The following is a 26147-nucleotide window of genomic DNA, read 5'->3' as shown; positions in this document are numbered from 1 at the left end:
CATATAAACATAGGAATCAAACATAAAACAGAGCGTCAAACAACAAAAAAGAAACGATTAAAGTTCTATCTCTTAATCCATAACCAGAAAAAGAAGTCTAGACATAAAACAACAAAAAAGAAGCATCAGACAATCGATTGACCATAAAATTAGCACCAAAGAACATAAATTTCTAGCAAAAATAGATAATAGAGGGCGATTTCAATTTCACAACCTTAATATCATGCAAACAAACAAACCCTAACTCTTATTGTTCAACAAAACCTATTGATAGGCAAACACATTTAGAAAAGAAGAGACAGACCATGAGCTTATGATGATGCTTTCGCCAACAGAAGATCCGAAGTTTCCCAACACGAAGAGAAGAGAAAGAGAAACTGAGAAGAAAAGAGAAAGAAATGGAAGGGAAACTGAGAAGTTTCCCGAACATAAATAAGAATGACCTAAATTTTGGCCAATTATTTAGCGCGTGTTTTCTCTCAATTTAATTGCGAGCGATGTCGCTAATTTGTCGCTATTAAATTACGAGTTCCGTTGCAAATTCGACGCAAACTCGTTGCAATGTAATGAGTGTTGGACTCAAACTATGATTAATATCTAAATTCGAATTGAGGAACCAGAGATTGAGACTAGAAGAGAAAGTGAAGAAGATTGAGAAGAGAAGACGTAAGAAGAAGAAGCGTGAAAGAGGGAGAAGAAGAAGATGACTTCGGTTTAAGTGTGAAAGGGCTTTCGGGCCACAAATGTACATAAGGCCCAACTAGTAAGTGGGTTTAGAAGTTTGCACAAAACCATAGATTATATGGTAAGTTTATTATTCATAATAAATATAAATATAAATTAAAATTATATTCAAGCTTTATTATTCAGAATAAATTAAAATACAAATTAAAATTATATTCAACTTTATTATTGATAATAAATAAAAATACAAATTAAAATTATATTCAAACATTATTATTCATTATATATAAATATACAATCATTTTAATCCTGATATTCTTCTTCATTAGAACTATCATTTGACTTCATCTGAGTAATCACCAGGTTCTTCTAGTTGTCGATTGTCTTGATCAAGATGTACGACGCTTTCGAGTGTATGTTCTGGAACATGAATCTCTCCTTGTGTGTTTTGTAGTGGTACTTCATCAGAGACTCCAACAATACGACCTCTTGGTAAAATTTCAATGACAGATAACCAAGATACCGCAGTTTGCCGAATCTTGGGATATGGAATGAAACTGACTTGTTGAGCTTGAGCAGCAAGGATAAATGGTTGAAACCTTTGATATCTCTGAGAGTCATTAACATCTACAATGCCGAGATTGTGTTTCCTCACACCGCGCTTGATAACAGGATCATACCACTCACATTTGAATAATATGCATTTCAAATTAACCAATCCTGGATATTGTATTTCTATGATTTCTTGCAGCACTCCGTAATAATCTGTTTCACCACGTACTAAAATACCAAAGTTTGTTGTTGTCCGATGCTGACAGTGAGCTTGCACATGAAAAGCATATCCACGAGTGAAATACATGGATGCAGTAGTAATTATCGCAAGAGGACCTTGGATTAACTCGTGAAACCAAACGGGATGTCTCTGTCCCATAATGTACTTGTAAAATACAACATTACTAATTAGATAAACATATATAAGATAAAATGATAATAATTTGATATATAAGGATTATTAAGTTATTCTACATATTGTTTTAACCATCCCGCAAATTCCCTGTCTCTTAGCTTCGCTATTTCTTTCTCAGATATATCGGAAAATGTTTTTTTCACTTGTGTTATGAAATACTGCAATTAGAGAGGAACTAGTTAGCAATGATATTAAATTAATATATATATATATATATATATATATATATATATATATATATATATATTGTGTAAAAGATACCTTTCAAATGGTTGAACATATTCGCAATTTAGAAAAATATACGTGTGGGCACTTTGACGATCTTTATCGGACCACCAAATTTTTTTAACTTGTTCACTTAGTCTTCCAATTTGTGCAAATATATCAGGAACACCTGTAACAGGATATACAGGTGCCGCACCACCATCATCATACCGTCTTGGGGCCCTTTTCCGTGTTCCAACTATATGCGGAAAGTAGTAGGAAGAGAAATAAGACGTTTCTTCGGTCAAACTCCCTGCAATAATCGAGCCTTCAACTCTTGCAAGATTTTTAGCTTTTCTTTTTAGATGTTTTATGAATCGCTCAAATGGGTACATCCACCAAAATTGAACTGGACCTCCAAGGGATGCTTCATGTGGTAAATGGATGGGTAGATGTTCCATAACATCGAAAAATAAAAGAGAAAAAATTTTCTCGATGTTGCACAATAAGATCGCAATGCTATTATCTAGATGATCTATTCCGTCTTCCGTAAGAGTCCGTGTGCAAAGATCACAAAAGAAAGTTCCAATAATAGCAGATTATGAGTATAATTACATATATTGCTAACTAAATTAATTAAATTATCACACATACCTACAACTGCCTCATGAACATTTTTTGGTAATAGCTCTTTGAAAGCAAATGGTAATAGGCGTTGCGTAAAAACATGGCAGTCATGGCTTTTTCATACCCGAAAACTTTTTGCCTTGCTCAACATTCTTTGAAAGTTTAGACACATAATCATCTGGGAATTTGACATCAGATTTAACCCACTCAAAAAGCGCTGTCTTTGCTTCAGAGGATAATCTAAAAGTTGGAACGAGAACCTTCCCATCTCTCGTAAGATGCAAATCAGGTCGCGAACATATATCAGGCAAATCCAGTCTTGTTTTTAAGTTGTCTTTACTACGCCCCTGCACATTCAAAAGTGTATGCATCATGTTATCAAAAAAACTCATTTCGATATGCATTACATCAAGGTTGTGCCTCAACAGAAGATCCTTCCAGTAAGGAAGCTGCAAAAAAATGTTTTTCTTGTGGCAATTGTGATTAACCAGATATCAATCTGGCATATTGGCGGGGATGTGCCAATTATCCCCACATGAAATATCTTTTTAAGAATCCCAATAATCTATCTGCTCAAGCAAGGCTTCTCCAGAAACATAAGCTCCAAATGGTGATTGAGAAATTGAACCAACTGAATGAGATGAATAATTATAAGTTGAACAAATAAGTTGAATAATAAAAATGAGCTGAATAAGATGAATAAGCTGCAGAGAATTAAAAAGTATGTCAAATGGTGAGCATTTAGCTGAATAGTTAAATGTAGAGAAATATTGTTTAAAATAAAATCTAATGTTGCCGACGAGAACTACGTCGACTTGCAGACCACATTTGCTCAGCAATTTAATCACGGACGATCTTCATATAATTCCCATCTTGTGTTTCTTCTTCCACTCCAACACTTTGATCATCATTGGCATCATCACTCACATTTTGTTGCCCATGTGAATCTTCACTTTCTTTATTTGCTTCTTCAAAGTCAGCATCTTCAATGTTGTTCCGCCGAATAAAATTATGAAGTCCCATTGTAGCAAATATGGCACGTCTTTGTACTGCAATATTATATCTTGGAAATTCATTTAAAACCCTCCATTGTTTTTTCCAAACTCCGAATGTACGTTCAATAACTGAACGAAGGGATGCATGTCATCTGTTAAACATCTCCTTGCTATTCTTTGGCGGTTCACCATTGAAAAACTCTTGTAGATGATATCTTGTGCCAGTATTACTTTGTTTTCTATATGGAGCCAAATATCCACTTTTGTTGGCATAACCAGAATCTACAAGATAGTATTTACCTTCAGCGGGCGTAGGAAACATAGGATCATCTCGAATCGATGTTGATAACACACGTGCATCGTGTGCTGATGCCATACCAACAAAACAATATGTAAAAAGCATATCGAAGTCGCACATTGCCAAGAGATTGAGACTTGCATTTTCTTTCCGGTTCACAAATCGAATGGTTTCTTGTCCTGGAGGCATCATAACAGGTATACGAGTCCCGTCTAATGCTCCAATAAATCCACTAAAGTAAAGACAATATCTCTTATCTCTTTGTAGACGGTTTGCTATAGCTTCAAGTTCTTGGGTAGTTCTTGGCCGTATGTAGTCCACCGCCATACATTCCATTGCTCCAAACACTTCATGAAACTTCCGACATATTGTTTCTTGTGCATGACCAAATCTTAGACCAATGTCACCTTGAGTGTCATTCTGCCCACAAATCATAAGAAAGATCGCAACACTCTCATCAACAGACATATTTTGCGTGTCTTGTAAGCTATACCTCTCTTGTAATATTTCACACAAACGTTGAAATGCTACTGTACTCATCCATATCAGCTTTTGACATGCGATTTCATTGTCATAGATTTGATTTTGAATCATTCGCCATCCACTACCTATATCTTGTGTCACTGGTTCTTTACAAAAGAACTTGCCATAATATTCCATCAAAGGAGAGATGTGGGTGTCTAAGATTTCAGCTTCTTCAAGTAAAATCAGTTTTGCAATTTCTTCATCTGACAGATTTTCAATTCCTCGTAGATGTAGTTCTGCAATAGAGCTTCCTAAAAAAAAAAAAAAAAAAAAGATTTGTCATATTAAAATATAGACATGAACCTTAAATATTAAAATATAGACATCAGACATGATATACCAAAGACAAACACACGTACATACTCATCGTTTACCAAGAAGAAGTGTGAAACTAAGTCAAAAGCATTACACGTACGTACCCATACATGTTTCCTTAAACTGATATTATCACATGGAATACCATATCTATCAACGCCAACAAGCTTTTCCAAGAACTGAATTTTGATCTCTTCACTCCATAATTTCATAAATCCATCACGAACATCCTCGTCGTTCATCAGCAACCTGTTTGCTTCCCACCAAAACTTTTCCCATCGGTTCAACCGACAATATTTCTAGTTCAGCCAAAGCATCTCCAAATGTGGCTTTTTGATGATGTCGTGACCTTAAGACATCCAGTAAACCTGTACGAGACTCTTCAAGACGTTGAAACCATGTCTTAACTTGAGTCTCAAAGTTGTTTCTTCTATACTTTGTACGTCTAGTAGTCGTCTTTCGAACACCCAAATTTGATCTATTGGTACGGGACGGAGAACTTCGTCCTTGTTCATTAGTAGTGGGTATCGGTGATGGAGCAGCTCGTTGAAGATCCTCATCAGATGTTAGCTTTAGAGGAAATTGACTCCCATTATCATCTGAAGCTTCATCCACTTCTACGTCATCATCGCTAGGCCCTTCATTTTGACTTTGTTCGAGGTTTGTTCGTAGAGTATGCGGAGAATAATGATCATCCTGCTCCACATCATGTTGGCTATAAATTTGATCAAGTATCTTTTTGAATAGAATAGGCCTGTTTTGCAACACTCGCACATGTTTGCCATTTCTCCCAAATTCCTGAAATATAATGATAAAACTAATTATAAAATAGAATTATATGTAAATATAAATAGATATTATATGCTAATATGTTTTAAGAACTCACCTGAATTCTATCTTTCCACCAAACGTCGGGGCATATCTATCTTTCCTATTATCGAATTAATCGAAATACCAGTGCGGTCACTTAGTATTTTGTTACACTGCCACAAATTTCGCATATATTCGAGTCTATTTTTCATCTCTGGCTTCCTAGTTAATCTAACTCCCGTCAACTCAAAAAACTTTTCCTGAATTTTTGCTTTCCCCGGATTGTCCGGCACTCTTGTGAGATAGCTTTTCGATTTAAGCTTGGTGTTTACAAGTTGGAGAAAAATTTTGGTATATCTAGGACTCTATATATACTGATAATTTTAAAGCATATAAGCCAAACAAATATATGATGACATGTGTTTATATAAACAACGAGATAATACTTTAGGTTCCTCAGTAGCTTTTGCTTTGCCCTTTGCTTAACCCTTAGAATTTGATGATGGAGTACTAGTGCTTCCATTTTTGCTCTGTTTGTTTCTAATAAAAAAAAAAAAGAGACATTCAATAAACAAAAGTAAAATGAATGAGCTAGAAGCAAAATTATACAAGTGAATCAAATTATTGAAACTAAACAAATATGACCACGATTGTGTTTATAAGTAAATTGAAGTAGTATTACCTTTCACTCATGATTGAGTGCCAACGATTGGTTATGAAAGAAGAAAAGTGTTTAGTTCATTATATTTTTTGTGAAGATAAATCTTGATGGGAATACTATATTTATAGGAACAAATATTAGATGTTAGTAAAATAAAAAATGAATTATTCAAAATAAGCAAAGATTGAGCTGATTTATAGGAAAATATTATAGTTGTTGATTTATATTCGACAAAAACAAGATTACAAAATATTTAAAGATCGAACTGAATTAGTTTAGTATTTGAATTTCCTAGATTCTCTAAACAAATTAATTAATTTAAATATGATAAAAAAAATATTACAAATTTTTCTCACGTTCAATTCGTTTCTCTCCTATTTTGAGGCTGAACAATTTTCATCTAAAAAGTGTAAATTTTCAGCTTTATGGTGGGTCCCAAAAAAATTGGGTTGAATCTTTTTTTAAAGCAAATGGTGAATTTCTGGAGGAATAAAGTTGAACACACGATTCAACTCTTCCAACTTAGCAAATCTATGTATCCATTTGCAGCCATATACAGGTGGAGGTTCACATACCACTTTGTTCTTCTTAAAAAACTTTTTGTCCTTCCTGTACGGATGACTCATCAGAAGAAAACGACGATGGCAATCAAACCAGCTTGTCTTACGACCATGCTTCAGTTGAAATGCATCTGTCCGATGAATGCAATAAGGACAAGATAACCTGCCATGTGTAGTCCAACCTGATAGCATTCCGTATGCAGGAAAATCACTTATGGTCCACATAAGCATTGCATGCATTGTAAAGTTTTGTTGTTGTGAGTAATAAAATGTACGAACTCCGGTATACAAAAGCTGATGTAATTCATGGATCAAAGGTTGTAAGAAAACATCAAGAGAACGTTTAGGATGCTTAGGACGAGGGACTAAAATACTCAAGAATAAAAATTCTCGCTGCATACACATAGATGGAGGTAGATTGTATGGTATCACGATTACCGACCACAAAGAAAACTGTCGACTGGACATACCAAATGGACTGAACCCATCAGTGCATAGACCAAAATAAACATTTCTACTCTCCCTTGCAAAGTCAGAATGTACCGTGTTAAATGGTTGTCAAGCCTTCGCATCTGATGGATGTGTGACCTCTCCATCTTCACGTGAATGCTCAGCATGCCATCTCATTGATGCACATGTCCTTTCTGATTGATATAATCGCTTAAGCCTATCCATTTTTGGAAGGTACCACATATGTTGGTACGGGATCTTGGTTGTCCTGAACTTGGCTTATATCTTGGCTTCCCACAAAATCGACATTCCTGTAATTGACCATCTTCTTTCTAGAATATCATGCAATTATCAATGCAAACATCTATCATCTCTGATGGCAACCCAAGACTATATACCACTTATGTATCTCATAATATGACTCAGGAGCAAAATTATCCTCTGGCAAAATATCGTTAATTAATTGAGCCCATGAATCCATGCAAATCTCAAGTAAGTTGTTATTTGTTTTAATGTTCATCATTCTAGATGCAACTGATAATCTAGACATTCCTTCTCTACATCCATCGTAGATCGGTTGATTTGCAGCATCTAACATATCATAAAATTGTCAAGCATCTAAATTAGGTTCCTCATGGTTATCGATGATTGTTGTTGTTTCAAGAAATGCATCATGGACCATAAACTATTATGATTTTGTTGACTATAATCAAATTGTTGAGGCTCAAAATTGATATTAGGTTCCTCTTCATGTTGAAAACTAGAGTTACTAGACGATGCATTCACCATATTTTCCTCACCATGCCAAAACCAAATATAATAATTTGCCATGAATCCTCTATTATATAACTGCTTTCATACTGTTTTGAAAGAAAATAGCGACCATTTTTGCACTTTCGACATGGACAAGACATATTACAATTTCTTGCGTGAGTGGCAATTGATTTTCGTTTATCATGAATTCTTCTAGCCCATCTGCAAACTCTATTGTCATTGATCCATTAACATCTTTGTGCTTATACATCCATTCCCGTCGGATATAAATCTCGTCACACGCCAACATATTATATATTATTTTGAAAATAAAAGAAATATAAATTTGAGAAGAAAAGATTTGAAAGAGAGATTTAAAGAATTATGTTCCTTACTCATCCCAACGTGGCTTTATATAGGCACACAAATCTGTTTGCGAGGTATTTGCGACGAATTTTTGCGACTATATTGCGAGAATTTGTAAACTAGGTAGGTAGCACATTTTAAAACGTTTCTCACCTACCATATATATATTCGTCTCAAATGCGTCACACAATTGCGTCGAATTGATACACGCAAATTCCACGCCAAATGTGCATGTAGTTTGCGATGAATTTGATTGGAACTGTTGACTTCGACCCACATTCGTCGCTAATTTTACGCTTATCCGCCTCGAATTAGGGAGGAATTATTTCGAAGCATATTTGCGACGAAGTTGAGACGAATTACGCTATTCCATCCTAATTCGTCGCAAATTACATGCTTATCTGCCTCGAATTAGCAACGAAATTGTTCCAAGCAAATTAGCGACGAATGTGAGTCGAATCGTTAATGCGATGCTAAATCCACGCTAACTACATGCGAATTAGCGACGCATTTATTTTTACGCAATATTTCCACGCTACTCATATGTTTTCTTGTAGTAAAAGATAAAAATAAAAAATAACGAAAGTTCATGTCTTGCAACTTAAGTTTTTCGGTTTTAGTTTTGACTTTTGAATATAGTTTTTTAGGTTAAAAAATTATTTGATCCCTTAAAAATTTCAAGATTATCATTTTTTTTAATGAATTGAACAGAAATCCAAAAAGTCTACTTTTAAAATAATTAACTTTAATCATCATTCACATCTTTTCCATAAATCATTTTTATGAATATTTATCTTCAATGTAGCTTTCATAACAGAATAAACACTTAATTCATTGAACATGTGACAAAATTAAAAAATTATTATACTACTACATCATTTGACCAATAAAATATTCAAGAAAAGCCAAAAAAGTGAAAGAGTTATTTTAAAAAGAGTACTAAAACCCAAGTGACCTTTGAAAATAAGCACTCTACGTTATGGTGTTTTGAAATAAGCACTCTAACACTTCTCTCTCATGTTAAAATGACGCTTATGTCCTTTCTTTGGTGATGGTTTTACAAGAGTTTTTAATATTTTGAACAAAAATATTTTTTATTTATGGTGAAGAAAATAGATGTGAAATAATATATTGACAACTTATTTATCTTTTATTATAGAAAAAAAAAGATTGTGAATATAAGATATGTAAATTTTGTGTAGACAAGAAATCTTTTCTATTTTAACTATCTTTTTTGATGGACATATAATATAAATGTCTTTTTTATATGTACCATGATTATTTTTTATTATGTTAAAAAACTGATAAACTATTTAAATTTTTTAATTAGGTATACTATTTTAAAATGGTTTATGATATGCAACAAAACTTATTATTATAATTTTGGAGAACTCTGTAATCTAATTGAGTGAACATTTTTCAACTATGATCCATCGTTCTTTTTTTAATATTATCATCAGGTAAAATAGTTACAATAGTTACATTATTGTGTTAAGTTTCTCGTTTTTTTATTTTTTATTAATTTTGTGTCGTAACTATATTGGTTTGGGTTCACCAATTTTTGACTAGGGTTTAGTTTTTTCTTCTCAGTTTTAATATTGGCCATTTTCTAAGGTGATTAATGCATTGTGTTTGAGTTTATTTTTTTTATTAGGATTTAGCTTTCTCTTATTTAGAATATTGTAATCTCGTATAGTAGTTAACGAATTATGTTTGGGTTCCATTTTTACAACTTAGGGTTTAAATATTATGTATGAATGGTTTCTATTAATTTTCTTATTTTTTATTTTATTTTTTACTAGTTGTGTGCCGTAACTAAATCTGTTTTGGTTCACCAATTTTTGGCTAGGGTTTAGTTTTTTTCACATTTTCAATATTGGCCATCTTGCAATGTGATTAATGTGTTGTGTTTGAGTTCATCAATTTTGTTTTATTAGGATTTCGCTTTCTCTCATTTAGAATATTTCAATCTCGTAAAGTAGTTAATGAATTATGTTTGGATTCCGTTTTTACAACTTAGGGTTTAGATATTGTGTATGAATGGTTTCTATTAATTTTCTTGTTTTTTATTTTCTACTAGCTATGTGCTGTAACTAAATCAGTTTAGGTTCACCAATTTTTGGCAGGGTTTAATTTTTTTCATATTTATAATATTGGCCATCTTGCAAGATGATTAATGTGTTGTGTTTGAGTTCACCAATTTTTTTATTAGGATTTAGCTTTCTCTCATTTAGAATATTACAAACTCGTAAAGTAGTTAATGAATTGTGTTTGGGTTCCGTTTTTACAACTTAGGGTTTAGATATTATGTATGAATGATACACTGTAAAAGTAAATGTGGATTCACTAGGGTTTAAATTTCGTGTTTTTTATAATGTGTTAGAACATTGTGTTTGCGTTTTTAAATTACAGTTAAGAGTTTATCTTTTTCTATTTTTGATGTTTTATTTGAATGATGGGATAAATATTTGGCGGTTAGGATTTATGAGTCGTTGATTAGGGTGTATTATTATTTTATTTAAATTATTAAGATAGTTAAGTTATTGTATTTAATTTTTTTAAAAAAACTATTAAATAATTAAGTGAAAAAACAATAAGAAAATCATATTGAAAAAAGAAATGCATATTGCCCACATCATCTGATATTTGCACCAATATGAGGAAGGGTACAATGGTCAGCAACAATAAACTATTGCCTTTTTATTTTCATATTATATTTAATAGGGTCTTTTGCAGAAATAACCATTTTGAGAAAAGTAATTAAATTTTTAACACCATAATATGATAAATTAAGTAAGTAACATGAGTGGTTTTTAAAAAGTCTATTTTTTCCTTCTGATTTGGTGTAGGACGTGCGCGTGAAACACACACATAATGAAAGAATAAAGAAGAATAGAAGAAGAGAGAGAATAATGATGATACGACATTTTTTCCCAAGTGATTTGAATGTTAGATTAATTTCATAAAATTGACTAATTAAATCATCTAATAGTTTTTAATAAAACATAGATTTTTTCGGTTTATAACCTGATTTAAATTTTTGAAATCTGATACAAATTATTAAAATAGTAAATAATATTTGTCTAAAACACACCAATAAAATAGTATAAAATAAAACTAAATAGTATAGAACGAACAATAGACAAACAAATGATTGAGCTAAACCGATCTGATCCAAAAAAAACTATACCCTATGAGATACAACATTGGCAACCCAAGCAACCGAAGTAAATCGCAGTGGTAACGTTGACGATAGCGGTGGTAGTGTTAACAGTAGCGGTGGTGGTGATGACGACAATGGTACTAGTGGCACTAATAGTGATGTTGACGGTGATGATTGTGTCGATACAATTGTTGCAGTGATAGTGATAAATAATCGAGTTAAACCGATCTGATCCAAACAACTATATCCTCTGAGATACAATATTGGCAACTCAAATAATCGAGGTAAACCGTAGTAGTGACGTTAACGGTAGCGGTGGTGCTGGTGGTGACGATAGCAGTGGTAGTGGTGGCACTAACAATAACGTTGACAGTGGTGGTTGTGATGATACGGTTGTGGCAGTAACAATAATAAATAATCATTGTGACTTCGTGGTAGATGCGATAATGAAAGATAATTATAATAAGAATCTTATATATTTTTTGTTTTATTAAGATAGAATAGAAGGAGAAAAAACAAAGACTTAAAAAAAAATTAAAAAAAAAAAAAAGAAAAAGAACTATGTATCCTGCAATATGGACAAACTAGATTTTAACCCGCAGTAGACCGCGGAACGATTTATTTTTTAAAAATAATATATTAAAACTTGCAAATTTTATTTTTATAAAATATTTATATTTTACAGTTTATAATTGCTATTAAGTAACGCTATACCACGAATCCATGAGACAATTGTTAAAAAACTGAAGTTTTAACCCCTATTAAAACAGCATATTAATAATATTTTAAAATTTTCTAATATTGATTCAAATACATCCACCATACAACCCAATTCCAAAATAAAACCCGTTCTGTCATTTCTTTACCCGTCCCGTGATTTTTTTTTAAAGTAGTAATTTTTAAAATTTAAGAATTATTTTTTATATATAAAAGTTTTGTAAATTGTATCATTCTCTAATAAATTTATATTTTATAGTTTAATTTTATATATAGTAACATTATACATACCACATAACATTTTTGGTTTTATATAATCTTTTCTAAATTAGGATGATTTTATATGCTTAATATTAGTGGTCTTAAAAAATAATAAATTAAAGTTTTAACCCGTATTGAAACGGTGGATTAATTATATTTTACTTTTTTATTAATGTTGATTCAATAACCCGTCCCTCCAAATCCGTCTTGCAAAAAAGCCATTTATTTTATTAATATTAAGTTTATTAATGATATGACTCTGAGTTATAATCTAAACATTTTAGCTAATAACATAAGAGTGCACCATATTTATTTAATAGGGGAATGTACCATATGACCCGAATGCACTTTTACCCAAATCCACCAAAAAAGTCTTGCAAAAATACTATACTGATAAGAAACGATAGTCTGTTTTGATAGGTATAAGATTAGCAAATATATTAGTTAGCTTAAATTAGTTAAAGAATACAAATTGAAAAGGTATATTATACTTTATTCGAATATAGTATCAAAACTTATATAACATAGTGTTGTTGTTTATAGTTCTGATTCAATTTCATTGGTTTGATTGGTTTAATCAGACTAAGGACATTGGACCAGGCGGTTATCTCCGGTTTTGGGATGGCTGAGTAAACCGAAAGATGATGAAGTAAAGAGGAGTCTCTAACTGCAGTGGAGGGTCTTCGGTTCTCACGGGATAAGGTTTTAACCAACCCGAGTTTGTTATAAAGTCATCATCACTTTCTTCTTCCTTTGTAATTCTTGTTCTTAGAGAGAGAGAGTAACAGAGAGAGAATCCGCCATTGTTGTAAGCTCAAGTTTGAGCATAACTCTTCCTTTGATCTAGTGAATTTGCCGGATTGATTCGGCTCCGGACGTAGGTTAGATCACACCAATCTAGCTGAACCGGGTTAACAAATTGAGTCTTGTGTTCTTCTTTACTTGTTCGTTCGTGTTCTTGAGCTGAGTTCATTGTGAGAATCGGAGATTGAATCTATAACACATAGAGATTTGATAAATTTTTAATTGTTGAATTCTTTTTTTTGTGCTAATTTTTATGTGATTAAGATTTATTTGATTTCATATATAAAATACTAAATTGTTTTACGAACTTATTTGTTTATAATTTGGTAACAGATAGATATTCGAATATTCAATATATTTTGCTTCAGTTTAGAAAATCTTTGATGATCCGTCTTTAGATCCAATAAGCCCTATAATCTAGATATTAACCTGCAGTATACCGCAGATAGGTTTATATTTTAGTTAAACTAAAATTTTTTATTGTAAAGATGATTTAAAAATATATAATATTATTTTATTTTATTTTAAATGTATAGTAAACTGTGAGTTGTATATGTTTTGTTGATATTATCTATATTGTTTAATGTTTAAGATTATACACTTGTAGTTTGATTGTTAATTTAAGAGTTCCAACTGTAGTATACCATCTTGTATTAATATTGATCTAAACCGTCAATTCTAGGATTTTCCAGCTTGTATTAAAAATTGAATCACATCATACACATAAAAAAATCTAATATATTATTAATTATTGTAGTATATAAGATTATAAATTTTCAATATAATATGTATGAAATTGAATATAAATATCTCAAATTATGACCCGTTACTCAGTAGAAAGTTTTCTTAAATCTATTTTTCATCCGTTATAATATTTATTCATGTATTGAACAGTTTATATTCGTTTTTAAAAATTCAAATTATGCATATGCAAAAAAACTCTAATTCTTTTTTTTTTATAATGATGATATTATTTTTTCGCAAAAATAGAATCATATAAAGATGAGAAGTGAACTATAATAATTAATAAAAAATTAATATGATAATTTAGATATCAAATCTAATTTGTTGATTTTAATTGGTTATTTTTTTAAAAATTAATAATGTATTTCGTTTTTCTAATTAAATTAAATTAATTAAAATTTATATATCAAATCTTATATGTTGATTTTGATTGGTTATTATTTTTGGAAATTAATAATGTATTTCGTTCTTTAATTAAATTAGTATTTGACTTTCTAATCTTTAAAGAGATAAATTAATTTATTCTTTAAATTTTTATTTCTAATAGCATACCTATGTAATTACTTACAAAAATTAAGGTTACATTTAAAATGTACTTCCCAAATAATATAGTAGGATATGACATTATTATAAATTGTATTCTATTGTAATGATATGGTTAGAATAACTAGTTACTTAATTAAAGTTTTTTTTTGGTTATACACTCAAATTTCCGTATCTAATATGCCTAAATCCGAAGATCTTTACCAATTTGTGCCTATTTTAATAAGATACTCTTCAAACAAAACAACAATAAAAATGTAGGTCCCTTAATTCCTTAATTTTGCACTTTGCACAGCCACCAGTGAGGCAGAGATCTTCTACGACAGAGATAATACAACTTTCGTACTCAACAAAAATCTCAGTCGTTGATAAAATACACGTGTTAAAATCTAACGGTCTTGATAAATTAAAGGAAAAAACAAAAGCTGGAAACAACAGAGACGTAAAAACGATAGTTTAGGAAAACAAAACAAAAAAGTGTTCTTTGATCAATCAATAATCATTCATCAGGGCCCTGTGTTCTCTGAGTCAAGTAAGATTCTTTTCGACGATTCCATTTACTCTTTGATTAGGGTTTTATCATTCTCAATCAGGGTTTTAGTTTAAACATCGAATTAAGCACTGGATTAGCTGATTTTGTGTGATTTGATTTCAAAGTTCACAGCTTTTAGTTTCTCTGATCCTAATTTATGATTTGAAGTTTCTATCAAAAGGTTTGATTTTTATGTTGACTTTGTGATGATGTTAAACCCCATTTAGCTTTGGATCCTAGAATTGTCTTTAGGATTGTAAAGTTTTAGTTTTTATTGAATTTGATTCTGTTCATGGTAGCTTCTTCTTTAACACGTCTCTTTGGTTTCATCAAAAGCCATATTTAACTTTGCCTAAGTGGACATAAATTTCATTCTCTGAGTACTGATTCCATATCCTTTATGTAATGTCCTTTCACTATCCACATGTAGATGCTTCTCCATGTAGAGTTTGTGATCTAGAGCAAAACAAAAACGTTAGAAATATTCTTGAGAGATTGTTTCTTTTGACTAGATAGTAAGGGAATTGATTCAATGGTTCATCTCCTTTGCATAAAGTTATATTCTGTGTATTAGTGTCTCATTTCTCGTTGCCATTCAACACTCTGAATTAGGATACTGTGTGGTGTTTTGCAAAACTGCTCTTGTGCTATGACTCTGGCTAATGATTTCGGATATTCGACCGCTATGTCTTCATCTTATTCAGCTCTTCATACTAGTGTAGAAGACAGATACCACAAGTTGCCTAACTCTTTTTGGGTTTCATCAGGTCAGGAACTGATGAATAACCCTGTACCGTGTCAGTCGGTCTCTGGTGGCAATTCTGGTGGTTATTTGTTTCCTTCTTCCTCTGGATACTGCAATGTTTCAGCTGTCTTGCCTCATGGAAGGAATTTGCAAAACCAGCCACCTGTTTCCACCGTGCCTAGAGACAGATTGGCTATGCAGGATTGTCCTTTGATAGCTCAATCCTCGTTGATTAATCATCACCCTCAAGAGTTCATAGATCCACTTCATGAGTTCTTTGATTTCTCTGATCATGTTCCTGTTCAGAATCTACAAGCAGAGAGTAGTGGAGTAAGGGTGGACTCATCCGTGGAACTTCATAAGAAAAGTGAATGGCAAGATTGGGCAGATCAGCTGATTTCTGTTGACGATGGTTCTGAGCCAAATTGGTCTGAACTTCTTGGAGATTCAAGTTCCCACAATCCAAATTCAGAGGTTCAGTTTCTCTAGCCATATATGGTCTCTATGTTTGTTGGTTGTCCTTATGTTATTTAATCAGTGTTTTGCATAATTGGTATCAGATACCTACACCATTTTTGGATGTACCAAGGCTAGATATAACAGCTAACCAGCAGCAACAGATGGTTTCATCAGAGGACCAGCTCAGCGGCAGAAACTCATCATCTAGTGTAGCAACATCTAAACAACGTATGCGTTGGACACCAGAACTTCACGAGGCATTCGTTGAAGCTGTTAATCAGCTTGGTGGTAGTGAACGTGCGTAAGCTTTCTCCTTCTATTGTTCCTGAAAATAATTGCTCAAGGATGTTAACCGTACACTGATTCTTCTATAATTTCCATCATAGGAGCCACCCCTAAGGCTGTTTTGAAGCTCTTGAATAACCCTGGCTTGACCATTTATCATGTAAAAAGCCATTTGCAGGTTTGTTCTTATCCATATACTATTTTGTTATTGTATCTCATACTGCTTCTCTGCTAAGCTAATTTCTCATTTCTCACCGTCTTTCTGTTGAACTTCTTTTCTACAGAAATATAGAACGGCAAGGTATAAACCGGAGACTTCGGAAGTTACAGGTAAGGAGTTAAAATACTTTAACATAATACTACTGCACTTTTTCTAAGCTTTAAAGTATTGGTCACTCTCTAGAAGAACCTAAACTCTCGACAAACAGCTTACGAATGTATGAACTTTATTTATTTCTTGCACAGGAGAACCTCAAGAGAAGAAGATGACATCTATTGAAGATATCAAATCTCTTGACATGAAAACGTAAGAATCTTCAGTCTTCTGACTGCATAACAAACCAGTAATCTTTCTTCGTATTCTTCAGATATTCTTGTATGTATATTTTGCTAGATGATTATGTTACTATTTCTTTTCCAGGAGCGTTGAGATCACACAAGCTCTACGGTTACAAATGGAAGTGCAGAAACGTCTCCACGAGCAGCTCGAGGTAATGATTTTACATGCCTAACTGCTAAAAAACTATCCTTCTTTACCTGATTTCGAACTTAGATAGAGTAGTAGTTGTGAATATCATGAGTATTATCTGATTTTGTCTAAACCATATGCCAGATCCAACGGTCACTGCAGTTACAGATTGAAAAACAGGGCCGGTACCTACAGATGATGTTCGAGAAACAACAAAAGATACAAGACAACAAGAGCTCTTCTTCAGAAGCATCACCAAAGCAATGCAATGGTTCATTTGCAGAAGTTGAAGTTGGTCTTGAGACACTAACAGGGGACCAAAATGAATCTGCTTCAGCATCAAGGAAACGTGTCAGAGAAGATTAAAGCATGTTTAATTTGATCTCGTTTGACGAAACATGTTTATTGGGAATTAATTGTGGAAACCAACTCCAGTTTTGTTAAAAGAATCTGTTTCTTTCTTAGCTCTGTATTGTTCTAGTTTAGAAGCAGTTGATTTGGCCTTGCATGGCTGCAACACTAACTAAAGAGTAAAGACTAATTGTGTATATCTACATATACATTTTTGGGGACGATTTGTGTCGAAAAATCCTTTTTCAATTTTTGATATTGTATGTTTAGTCCCTACAAAATCAATCAGACAAGATATTTTCTTTAGGACAATGACCAAATTTTTGATTAACAATTAAGATATTGCACTAACTACTTACCTAAACATAGATATTGTTAATTACTACCCTAATAAATTGCACAAATCAATCCCTAAAACTATACCGAATTCATTAATGCTAAAATCCTAATTAACAAAATCCGGAAATCAATCATAACTAACCATATTTACAATTACTTGATTCGAAAATAATTTTAGTTTTAAATGCTAATGATATCTTACCAAAATTTATTCTTCTTTTATCAATTGCAACACAAAATCCGGTAAGTAACTATGCATTAATTTTTGTTACCTCAAATAAACATACAATATACTAGAGAAATCTGTATTTTTGTTCTTAATTGGCTTTATTCCTAAAAATATTTATACAAAATTTTGTTTTTGATTTGAAAATATATAAATCGTATATGTAGTTATAACAAAAAACTATTTTCAAATCAAATAGAATTCTAGAATAAACCGTAATAATATTTTAATGCCATATCTAAAAAACTCTATAAATTGATATATTGTTCTAACAAATCAATATTTAATAAGAATAAATTAATTTTATTCACGTTTTAATTTAATGCTAATAAAAAATAATTTATTCTAATGGTTTTTAGTTATGACATTAAAGATTTATTGCCAAAAATGAAATAATTCGAATGCTAACAATAAACATAAATGTGATCGAGTTCTTTCCTACAAAAATGGTAATCTTTAACATCTTCCATAGCTAATTTATATTTTTTCAAATTTTGAGTTCAAATTTTCCTTAATTTTCATCAATCGTTGTTAATATATTTTTTGACAAGATTTCTCTACAAAAAAGGAAACCACATTAACACTTGCGTATTGTTTTTGTTTAGATTTGTAATCTAACAACAAGCATATATTCTCAAGATATTCGAATATCAGAATATTACCTAAACTAAAATATCTAGAACATTCTAACGTAAATGTGTTAACAAAAATATTTTTATTGTTATATAATGATTCGCAATCTTCCCTTAAACATGTGAGTATCATTCTAATTTTTGATTTGTATCTATGATTTTTCTACTTGCTCTCCAAAATATTCTCAAACCGTCAAACAGATGCAACCAAAACCTTAAGATTATCGTCTATAAATAACCATCTCATATCAAACAATTACCACAACCAATTTGCCTCAGTCTAAATTATCCCTCATAATTCTCATATAGCAAGGTATTTCTTATTCATAGCTCTAGATATGTTTTGCTATACAGAATATTTATCAATGCTTGTGAGACAAATTTAATAGATTGAGTTTGTGATTTTGTTGTTTGTTAAGCTTTATGAGCAAGCTATTAAGTATGAGAAAGGTTCGTTTATCATTTCTAATGGAGCTTTGGCGACGCTTTCTGGTGCTAAGACTGATCGAGAGATAAGCGTATTATTAAAGATGCAACTACTGAGGATGAGCTTTGGTGGGGAAAGTGAGTATTCTTAATCCTTAAAAACTAAAGTTTGTAATTTCATTTTATTTTAGTTTATGATTAAGGGAAATTGAAAAACAAAAGTCCTCTATATCCAAATTTCCCAAATAACTTTCTTCTTTCTAGATTCTCCCAAATAACTTTGGTAAAAAAAATTATTTTATCATTTCATTTAGTTTTCAAATTTTATTTTATTTTACACCACGGGTTAAATCCTATACCACATTTTTTGTTTGCATGCACTTTAAGTTATTTTACAATTTAGTTAAACTTACTTAATTTTGAACTTTATGATGGTAACTTAATAACATTAATCTTATTCATATAAATATTTAGCTATATAGTAAATGCCGAATAATACTATAATATAACTATAAGAGCTACATCTTATTAAATATCATATATTTTATAGTTTACAAAATCAAAAATTTATAAATTATAAAATAAAAGGAAAAGAATCAACCCGCAGAGTACCACTTAATATGTTGATATCCATAATATTTAGATTCTATAAAAAGTTTGTAATATTAATAATATTTGAACTCTAGAAAAAATAAATTTTTATACGATAAAAACCATTTGAAAGCAAAATTTTATATTGACTCAAATTACATGTAAAATAAAAGTACTACTAAAAATAAAAATAACAAAATTATGTTAAATTTCAAGGGACGAGGTTATATGGTGGGATGGGTTTGAGTTAGCCTAAATATGAGGCGGCATACCACATATAAAGTCCTAAAATATACAATCAAAATCCGATTATACAATTTTAAACACTAAAAAAAAATAGTAACAAAAAATACAACTTAAAATTTTAAAAATTATAGTTACAAAAAAGTAACCCGCAGTACACAATGGATCATAGCCATATGTTATTAATATTTTAAAAACACGTAATAACACACCATAAAAATAAACACTTATATATTAGTTAAGAAAACTATTTTAAGCGAAATACTTTTATTTTTAACAAAAAAAAATACTATATAACAAACACGTAATAACACACCAAAAAAATACACACCCTATATAATGATGCGTATAATAAACAGATTTCCTTAATTAAACAAAATCAAACCAAAGAAATACAAATATAATATCAAAAATAAATAGATATAAAAAGTAAGATGAGAAATTCAAAATATAACTTGATTATTTAAATATAGATGATGTAGAATTAAAAAAGATAATATAATTTCTATTGTAAATAATCAATCCGCGGTGTACCGCGGGTCAATATCTAGTGATAAAATGATTTCGATAACTAGTCCAGACACCCTCTGATATTTTCATTGTGTGGCTGGTCGGACCGGTCCAATTAATTGGTCCGGGTTTATATTTCTATTTTTGTCTCAAATACATATGAAGTAATAATTGGGTCTGGCTGAATCAGATGCATCTATGATGGATCTTTTGTCGATCCATCATTATTGGGCTGGATTACTTTTTTAGTTTTGATTTTTGAATAATTAAATGTTTGCAAGAAATCAAAATAACTAAAAAGTTTCTAAAATCTTTAAACATTTCTTGAATCCTAGATTCTGAATTTTTAGATTCATTTAAAAGTCCAAAAAAAACTTCAATATTCTTTGAAATTCTACAAATTAATAATTTATATTTTCAGATTTAAATATATGTAATATTATGGGAATTGGACATGTTTAGGCACTTGTACAAACTTTTATTCCTTTTGAGGCACTTCTCACGTACAAGGCACTTTTCCTTGTTTTTGAAAAATAAATGGACAATTATATCCCCACCCATCTAAATCAAAAATTTACTTAACCGGTTAGAAAGGTTTTGTTTTGATTTGGTTCCCTTCTAATATATCGACAGTTGATATTTACAGATGAGAAAAGGAAGTTACCTTCGCCGACTTAAATTATCTCACAATATCAATGTCGATGGTTGTTAATTTTTCCGACCAAGCAATTACTATGGAAAGTCTCGGAATCTCCGGGTCACTGTTTCTTGAATTGGTTAATATTACTGTGCAACGATCTCTCTCCCTTCAAACAAAACCTCTGAAACAATTTAAATTGAGTTGCCTCCGCCTTAACCAAGGCATTGTGACGATGTTTTTTGCAGCGAATTAACCGCCACTGTGATTGGAGAGATGACATAGAAGTCGATTAGGAATCTCCCCCTAAATTAGTATCGGCCTGCAATAGCCATTTTTTTACAGACTTTGAAAATCTTAATATGATGGAAGTTGTAGATATCTGAAAGGTTTAGAATAACTAGAGTGGCGGGTAGAGATATTTTGTTGCTCGATATTGTTGTTTCCTTCCAACACCCAGACTTTAGTCGGCTTTATATCATCACATGAGTTGATTAAAGAATTGTTTCAGGTAACTTTCCTGGTTGCTTTACCCACTGAAACATGAAATGAAGTGTTTTTTGTTGATAACTTGACATTGATGATTAAACAATTGTTTCAGGTAATTTTCTTGGTTGCTTTACCATGAAAAAGGTGATTGTTGCCATTTCTAATGCGTTATGCATCGTTTGCAGGAAAAATATAAAGATAACTATGTACATAAAGCATCTAAATCATAATGGGCTAGAAAATTCCAGTTGCGTTCATAAAATATGATAAATCGTATCAACCTTAGTAGAGTCCATGCTGGGGTTTGACTTGATCACCATTAAACAAGAAACTCGTATGAAAAAAATTTAAGAAATTGTTTCTGCAACTAAACTAGTATCCAACATATCAAGTCCAATAAAAGATAAACTGCAAAATATTAATGTCCACTTCTGTATGTCCAACTATTTTATCATATTTGTTCACTGATAATTGTCCAGTATCGTCGAATGTTTAAACTGTTATATTGATTATGTTTGATGTAAAGGGATGTAAATTATATCTTTCATGTTTTTGACCTTATTTCCTTCTTGGACTTTTTAGACAAACCCAAAAAATATAAAAAAGTAAACCATGATTTATATTGGTTAGTGATGTTGATGCTTCTAACCATGTTAGTAAAAAATATAAAAAAGAGGATTCCAAATAATTTTGTCTTCTATCATATTGATGCTTCTCCCAAAATGTTCAGCTCTACTTGCACCTCTGTGAGTGTATAATGCAAACAATGAATTGAAGATTTTTTTTGATTATTTAAAATTTTTTCCACAATGTTTTATGGTTTTTGGTTTGTTTTCTTTTTTGTTTACTGATTTTTAACTTTTCATTATACTGATTGTTTTCTATATATCCACAATATTATGTCCACAATATAATGTCCAATAAGTCAAAAAAAAAAACATGTACAATTGATGAGTGTTTCATACTTGTGTATTGTTGAGTGTCCAATATGATCAATCAATTAGTTAACCGGTTTTGGATATGTTCACAACAAAGGAGAAGACTCCTCCAGTTTTGGTTACAAGCGAGGTTGGCCTTCTGTACTATCTAAGTGCACTTAGAGAAAACAGAGGTCTTAATTTGTTTGTGAAGTTTGAAGAAATGGAGGAAGATTTACAAAGTTTTGATACACGAGGAGATAGTAGCACTAAACGACCGCGTCAAAGCAATTTGGAGGAAGAGTGTGGTTCAAAAACGCCTAAAAGTGGTGTCACAGCTGTTCGCGATATATCGTCTGTGGGTTCAAAAACTCCTACAATTGTGTTGACTCCTCGTGATGACGAATTCATGGAGGAATTGGAACAAGCAGAAGCAAACATAGGAAGTAACAGTGGGCATAAATCGTCACGGAATGATACTGATAACGAAGGTTTTAACAATGATGTTGAAAAGTTGTTTTTCGTTGATAACGATACAGAGGAAGTTGAAGCAGTCACGGAAAAACCTGAAGATAGTATGCCCTGTGGCGGTTATGATAAGGAGTTTTGGTCAAATTTCCTAACAGATGATTATGGTGGCTCCAATGCTAATGAGTTGATGGCAACAGGAGGTTTAGATGTAAGGTACGGGTCTAACAATAAGGTTGTGGGCTCCAATCCGGATGAAGTGGTTTTCTGTACTGGCAGCGGAGTCTTTGATCACGCTATATATGTGAATGGGGCTGGCGAAAGTATAAAGATAGAGCATACAAAAAAGACCCCACAAGTTATGAAAGGAAAGATGGTCGGTGGAGTTGGAAGCTCTCAGGGAACGAGGAATGAGGTCAAAAAGTTGGAGGAAGTGGATGACGAAGAGTTTGACATCCCACCTTTGTTTGAGGACATCGAGTATGAAATTGATAACTTACCTGATTTGGACATTGATGATGATGGTAAAGGTATATACCAGGGAAAAGTGTATGCGAGCAAAGAAGATTGCCAAATAGGATTGGCTATATTTGCGATAAAGAATCAGTTTCATTTCAAGCAAACGAGAACAAAATGGAATTGCTCAGATGAGAAATGTGATTGGAGAATATTGGCAACTGTAATGAATGGCACAAGTTACTATGAAATTAAGAAAGCGCAGCTTCAACACACATGTTCAGTTGAGACTAGAAGGCAGTACATGAAGAGAGCAACGTCAAAGGTGATTGCATCTGTATTTAAGGCAAAATACAGTGAAGCTTCTGCTGGTCCTGTTCCGATGGATCTTCAGCAACTTGTACTAGAAGATTTGAGGGTTTCTGCGTCATACAAAAAGTGTTGGAGAGCTAGGGAATCAGCTTTAATAGATGTTGGCGGGAGTGATGAAGAGTCTTATAGCAATTTGGCTGAATATTTGCATCTTCTGAAGTTAACAAATCCAGGGACGATAACACATATAGAAACCGAACCTGATATTGAAGATGAAAGGAAAGAGAGGTTTTTATATATGTTTTTAGCTTTTGGGGCTTCAATACAAGTTTTTAAGCATCTGAGAAGGGTTTTGGTTGTGGATGGAACACATTTGAAAGGAAAATACAAGGGGGTTTTACTCACAGCAAGTGGTCAAGATGCAAACTTCCAAGTGTATCCACTCGCATTTGCTGTGGTGGATAGCGAGAACGATGATGAATGGACTTGGTTCTTTACAAAGTTGGAGAGGATAATAGCTGACATCAACACACTCACTATATTATCAGATAGGCACGAATCGATAAAGGTAGGGGTGAAGAAGGTATTTCCGCAAGCACATCATGGTGCATGTATTATTCACCTATGTAGGAATATACAAGCAAGGTTCAAGAACAGAGGATTGACGCAGTTAGTGAAAAACGCTGGATATGAGTTTACGAGTGGAAAGTTTAAAACGCTTTATAATCAGATTAATGCCATTAACCCCCTTTGCATAAAGTATCTACACGACGTAGGGATGGCTCATTGGACAAGGCTATATTTCCCTGGCCAGCGTTTCAATCTGATGACTAGCAATATTGCTGAAACGTTAAACAAGGCGTTGTTCAAGGGGAGATCGTCACATATTGTGGAATTGCTAAGATTTATTAGGTCTATGATGACATGTTGGTTCAACGCGCGTCGGAAGAAGTCACAAGCACATTCAGGTCCAGTACCTCCGGAGGTTGACAAGCAAATTTCAAATAACTTGACAACATCAAGTGGAAGCAAGGTTGGGAGGGTAACCAGCTGGAGCTACGAGGTAGTTGGGAAGCTAGGTGGTAGCAATTTTGTTGATCTAGAAAAGAAGCAGTGCACCTGCAAGAGATATGATAAACTGAAGATACCATGTGGTCATGCTTTGGTGGCTGCCAATAGCATTAACCTCTCGTACAAGGCTTTAGTTGATGATTATTTCAAACCACACTCATGGGTTGCGAGTTACAAAGGAGCAGTATTCCCTGAAGCAAATGGCAAAGAAGAAGACATACCCGAAGAGCTCCCACACCGTTCCATGCTTCCACCATATACTCGGAGACCATCAGGGAGGCCTAAGGTAGCAAGCATACCATCAACAGGGGAATATAAGGTTAGATAAATATTTTGTAAATCTCGTACATTGTCTAAGCTTTTGAAAAACTAACCAAACTAATGCAACATGTTGGTTAACATGGTAAACGTAGAAACCTAAGACAGGAAGGACGCAGCAGAACAGGTGCTCACGCTGCAAAGGATTGGGTCATAACAGGACAAGTTGTTCTAATCCAATTTGAGAAATTGTGTTTTCGAATTTTAGTTGTTATTATATGTGTGATCTTTAACTAGTTGCTATGTTTTTGTAAAATATTTCAGTTCTTTTTGTAAAACTAGTTGCTATGTTTTTTGTAAAATATTTCAGTTCTTATAATTAGTTATTGCTGAAACATATCCTGATGGTATCGCAAACCTCTGCAATACCGTTTACTTATCCATAAAGACGTATCCATATGGAGATGTTTTTTTAAGAGGTAAAGTAGTTCTAATCCATTTTGAGTACTTGTAGTTTTTTTTTTTTAGATTGGGTCATTACAGGACAAGTTGATGTAATCCAATGAGAAATTGTATTTTTGAATTTAAGTTGTTAATAAATGTATGAACTTTAACTAGTTGCCATGTTTTTGTAAAATATTTCAGTTCTTATTGTAAGACATTCCCATAAATGTTTTTCCGTTTCTGTAAACCTAGTTCTTGATGTACCAAATATAAGTATTTATGTTTATTTATTGTGTTAAAATAGTCTATAATTAGCATATCTTGCTAAACCGCAAATCTGTGCAATCCCGTTTAACTATCCATAAACTCTTATCCATATGGAGATGATGTTTTAACAGGAAAAGTAGTTATAATCCATTTTGAGTAATTGTAGTTGTTTTTTTAGATTATTTTTTGTATAGTCATTAGTATATGTAATGATTAAAGGTATTTTTGTTGATTTGAATCAAAGTAAAGCTTGATTGCGCCAATTATTAATATATTTTATGATACAAATCTCTATTCAACGTAATTGTATACAGATAGAACTATCCAATTTTTTATTATCTTTTGGCTACTATG

General features: G+C 32.1%; 1 protein-coding gene and 3 pseudogenes across 7 annotated transcripts; 3 read left to right on the top strand and 1 right to left on the bottom strand.

Annotated features, from left to right (window-relative positions):
- Positions 1 to 1040: 1040 nt before the first annotated feature.
- AT5G29015 lies at positions 1041 to 8159 on the bottom strand (annotated as a pseudogene; the record flags this gene model as incomplete). Its single annotated transcript has 1 exon — positions 1041 to 8159.
- Positions 8160 to 14879: 6720 nt separating this feature from the next.
- On the top strand, positions 14880 to 17878 carry PHL1 (Homeodomain-like superfamily protein). 4 transcript variants are annotated; one of them, NM_180759.4, is made up of 8 exons: positions 14880 to 14979; positions 15747 to 16198; positions 16285 to 16480; positions 16570 to 16646; positions 16753 to 16798; positions 16934 to 16994; positions 17109 to 17178; positions 17301 to 17878. In NM_180759.4, the coding sequence occupies exons 2-8, from the start codon at positions 15758 to 15760 to the stop codon at positions 17520 to 17522; spliced, it is 1113 nt and encodes a 370-aa protein (NP_851090.1). In that variant the 5' UTR covers positions 14880 to 14979; positions 15747 to 15757; the 3' UTR covers positions 17523 to 17878. The 4 variants fall into 4 exon arrangements, with proteins under 4 accessions (NP_851090.1, NP_001078629.1, NP_568512.3 ...); NM_001085160.2 differs by having other exon boundaries at positions 14959 to 15160; positions 17301 to 17798; NM_122784.5 differs by lacking the exon at positions 14880 to 14979 and having other exon boundaries at positions 14993 to 16198.
- A 1191-nt stretch (positions 17879 to 19069) lies between these two features.
- Positions 19070 to 19321, top strand: AT5G28996 (annotated as a pseudogene). The gene has a single exon.
- Positions 19322 to 22618: 3297 nt separating this feature from the next.
- AT5G28993 lies at positions 22619 to 25321 on the top strand (annotated as a pseudogene; the record flags this gene model as incomplete). Its single annotated transcript has 1 exon — positions 22619 to 25321.
- Positions 25322 to 26147: the final 826 nt, after the last annotated feature.

Source organism: Arabidopsis thaliana, chromosome 5 (genome assembly GCF_000001735.4).
Source record: "Arabidopsis thaliana chromosome 5, partial sequence".
In the NCBI taxonomy this organism is placed as follows: domain Eukaryota; kingdom Viridiplantae; phylum Streptophyta; class Magnoliopsida; order Brassicales; family Brassicaceae; genus Arabidopsis; species Arabidopsis thaliana.
Note: the sequence above shows the minus strand (reverse complement) of the source record. Positions and strands in the feature narration are given on the sequence as shown.

What these genes read in the sequence shown, in the direction of transcription:
- PHL1 (NM_122784.5), top strand. Translation starts at nt 15,629, where the DNA reads ATGACTCTGGCTAATGATTTCGGATATTCGACCGCTATGTCTTCATCT. An exon ending in ATGTAAAAAGCCATTTGCAG is followed by an intron (nt 16,647 to 16,752) that starts GTTTGTTCTTAT and finishes TCTTTTCTACAG; the next exon opens with AAATATAGAACGGCAAGGTA. An exon ending in GGAGACTTCGGAAGTTACAG is followed by an intron (nt 16,799 to 16,933) that starts GTAAGGAGTTAA and finishes TTTCTTGCACAG; the next exon opens with GAGAACCTCAAGAGAAGAAG.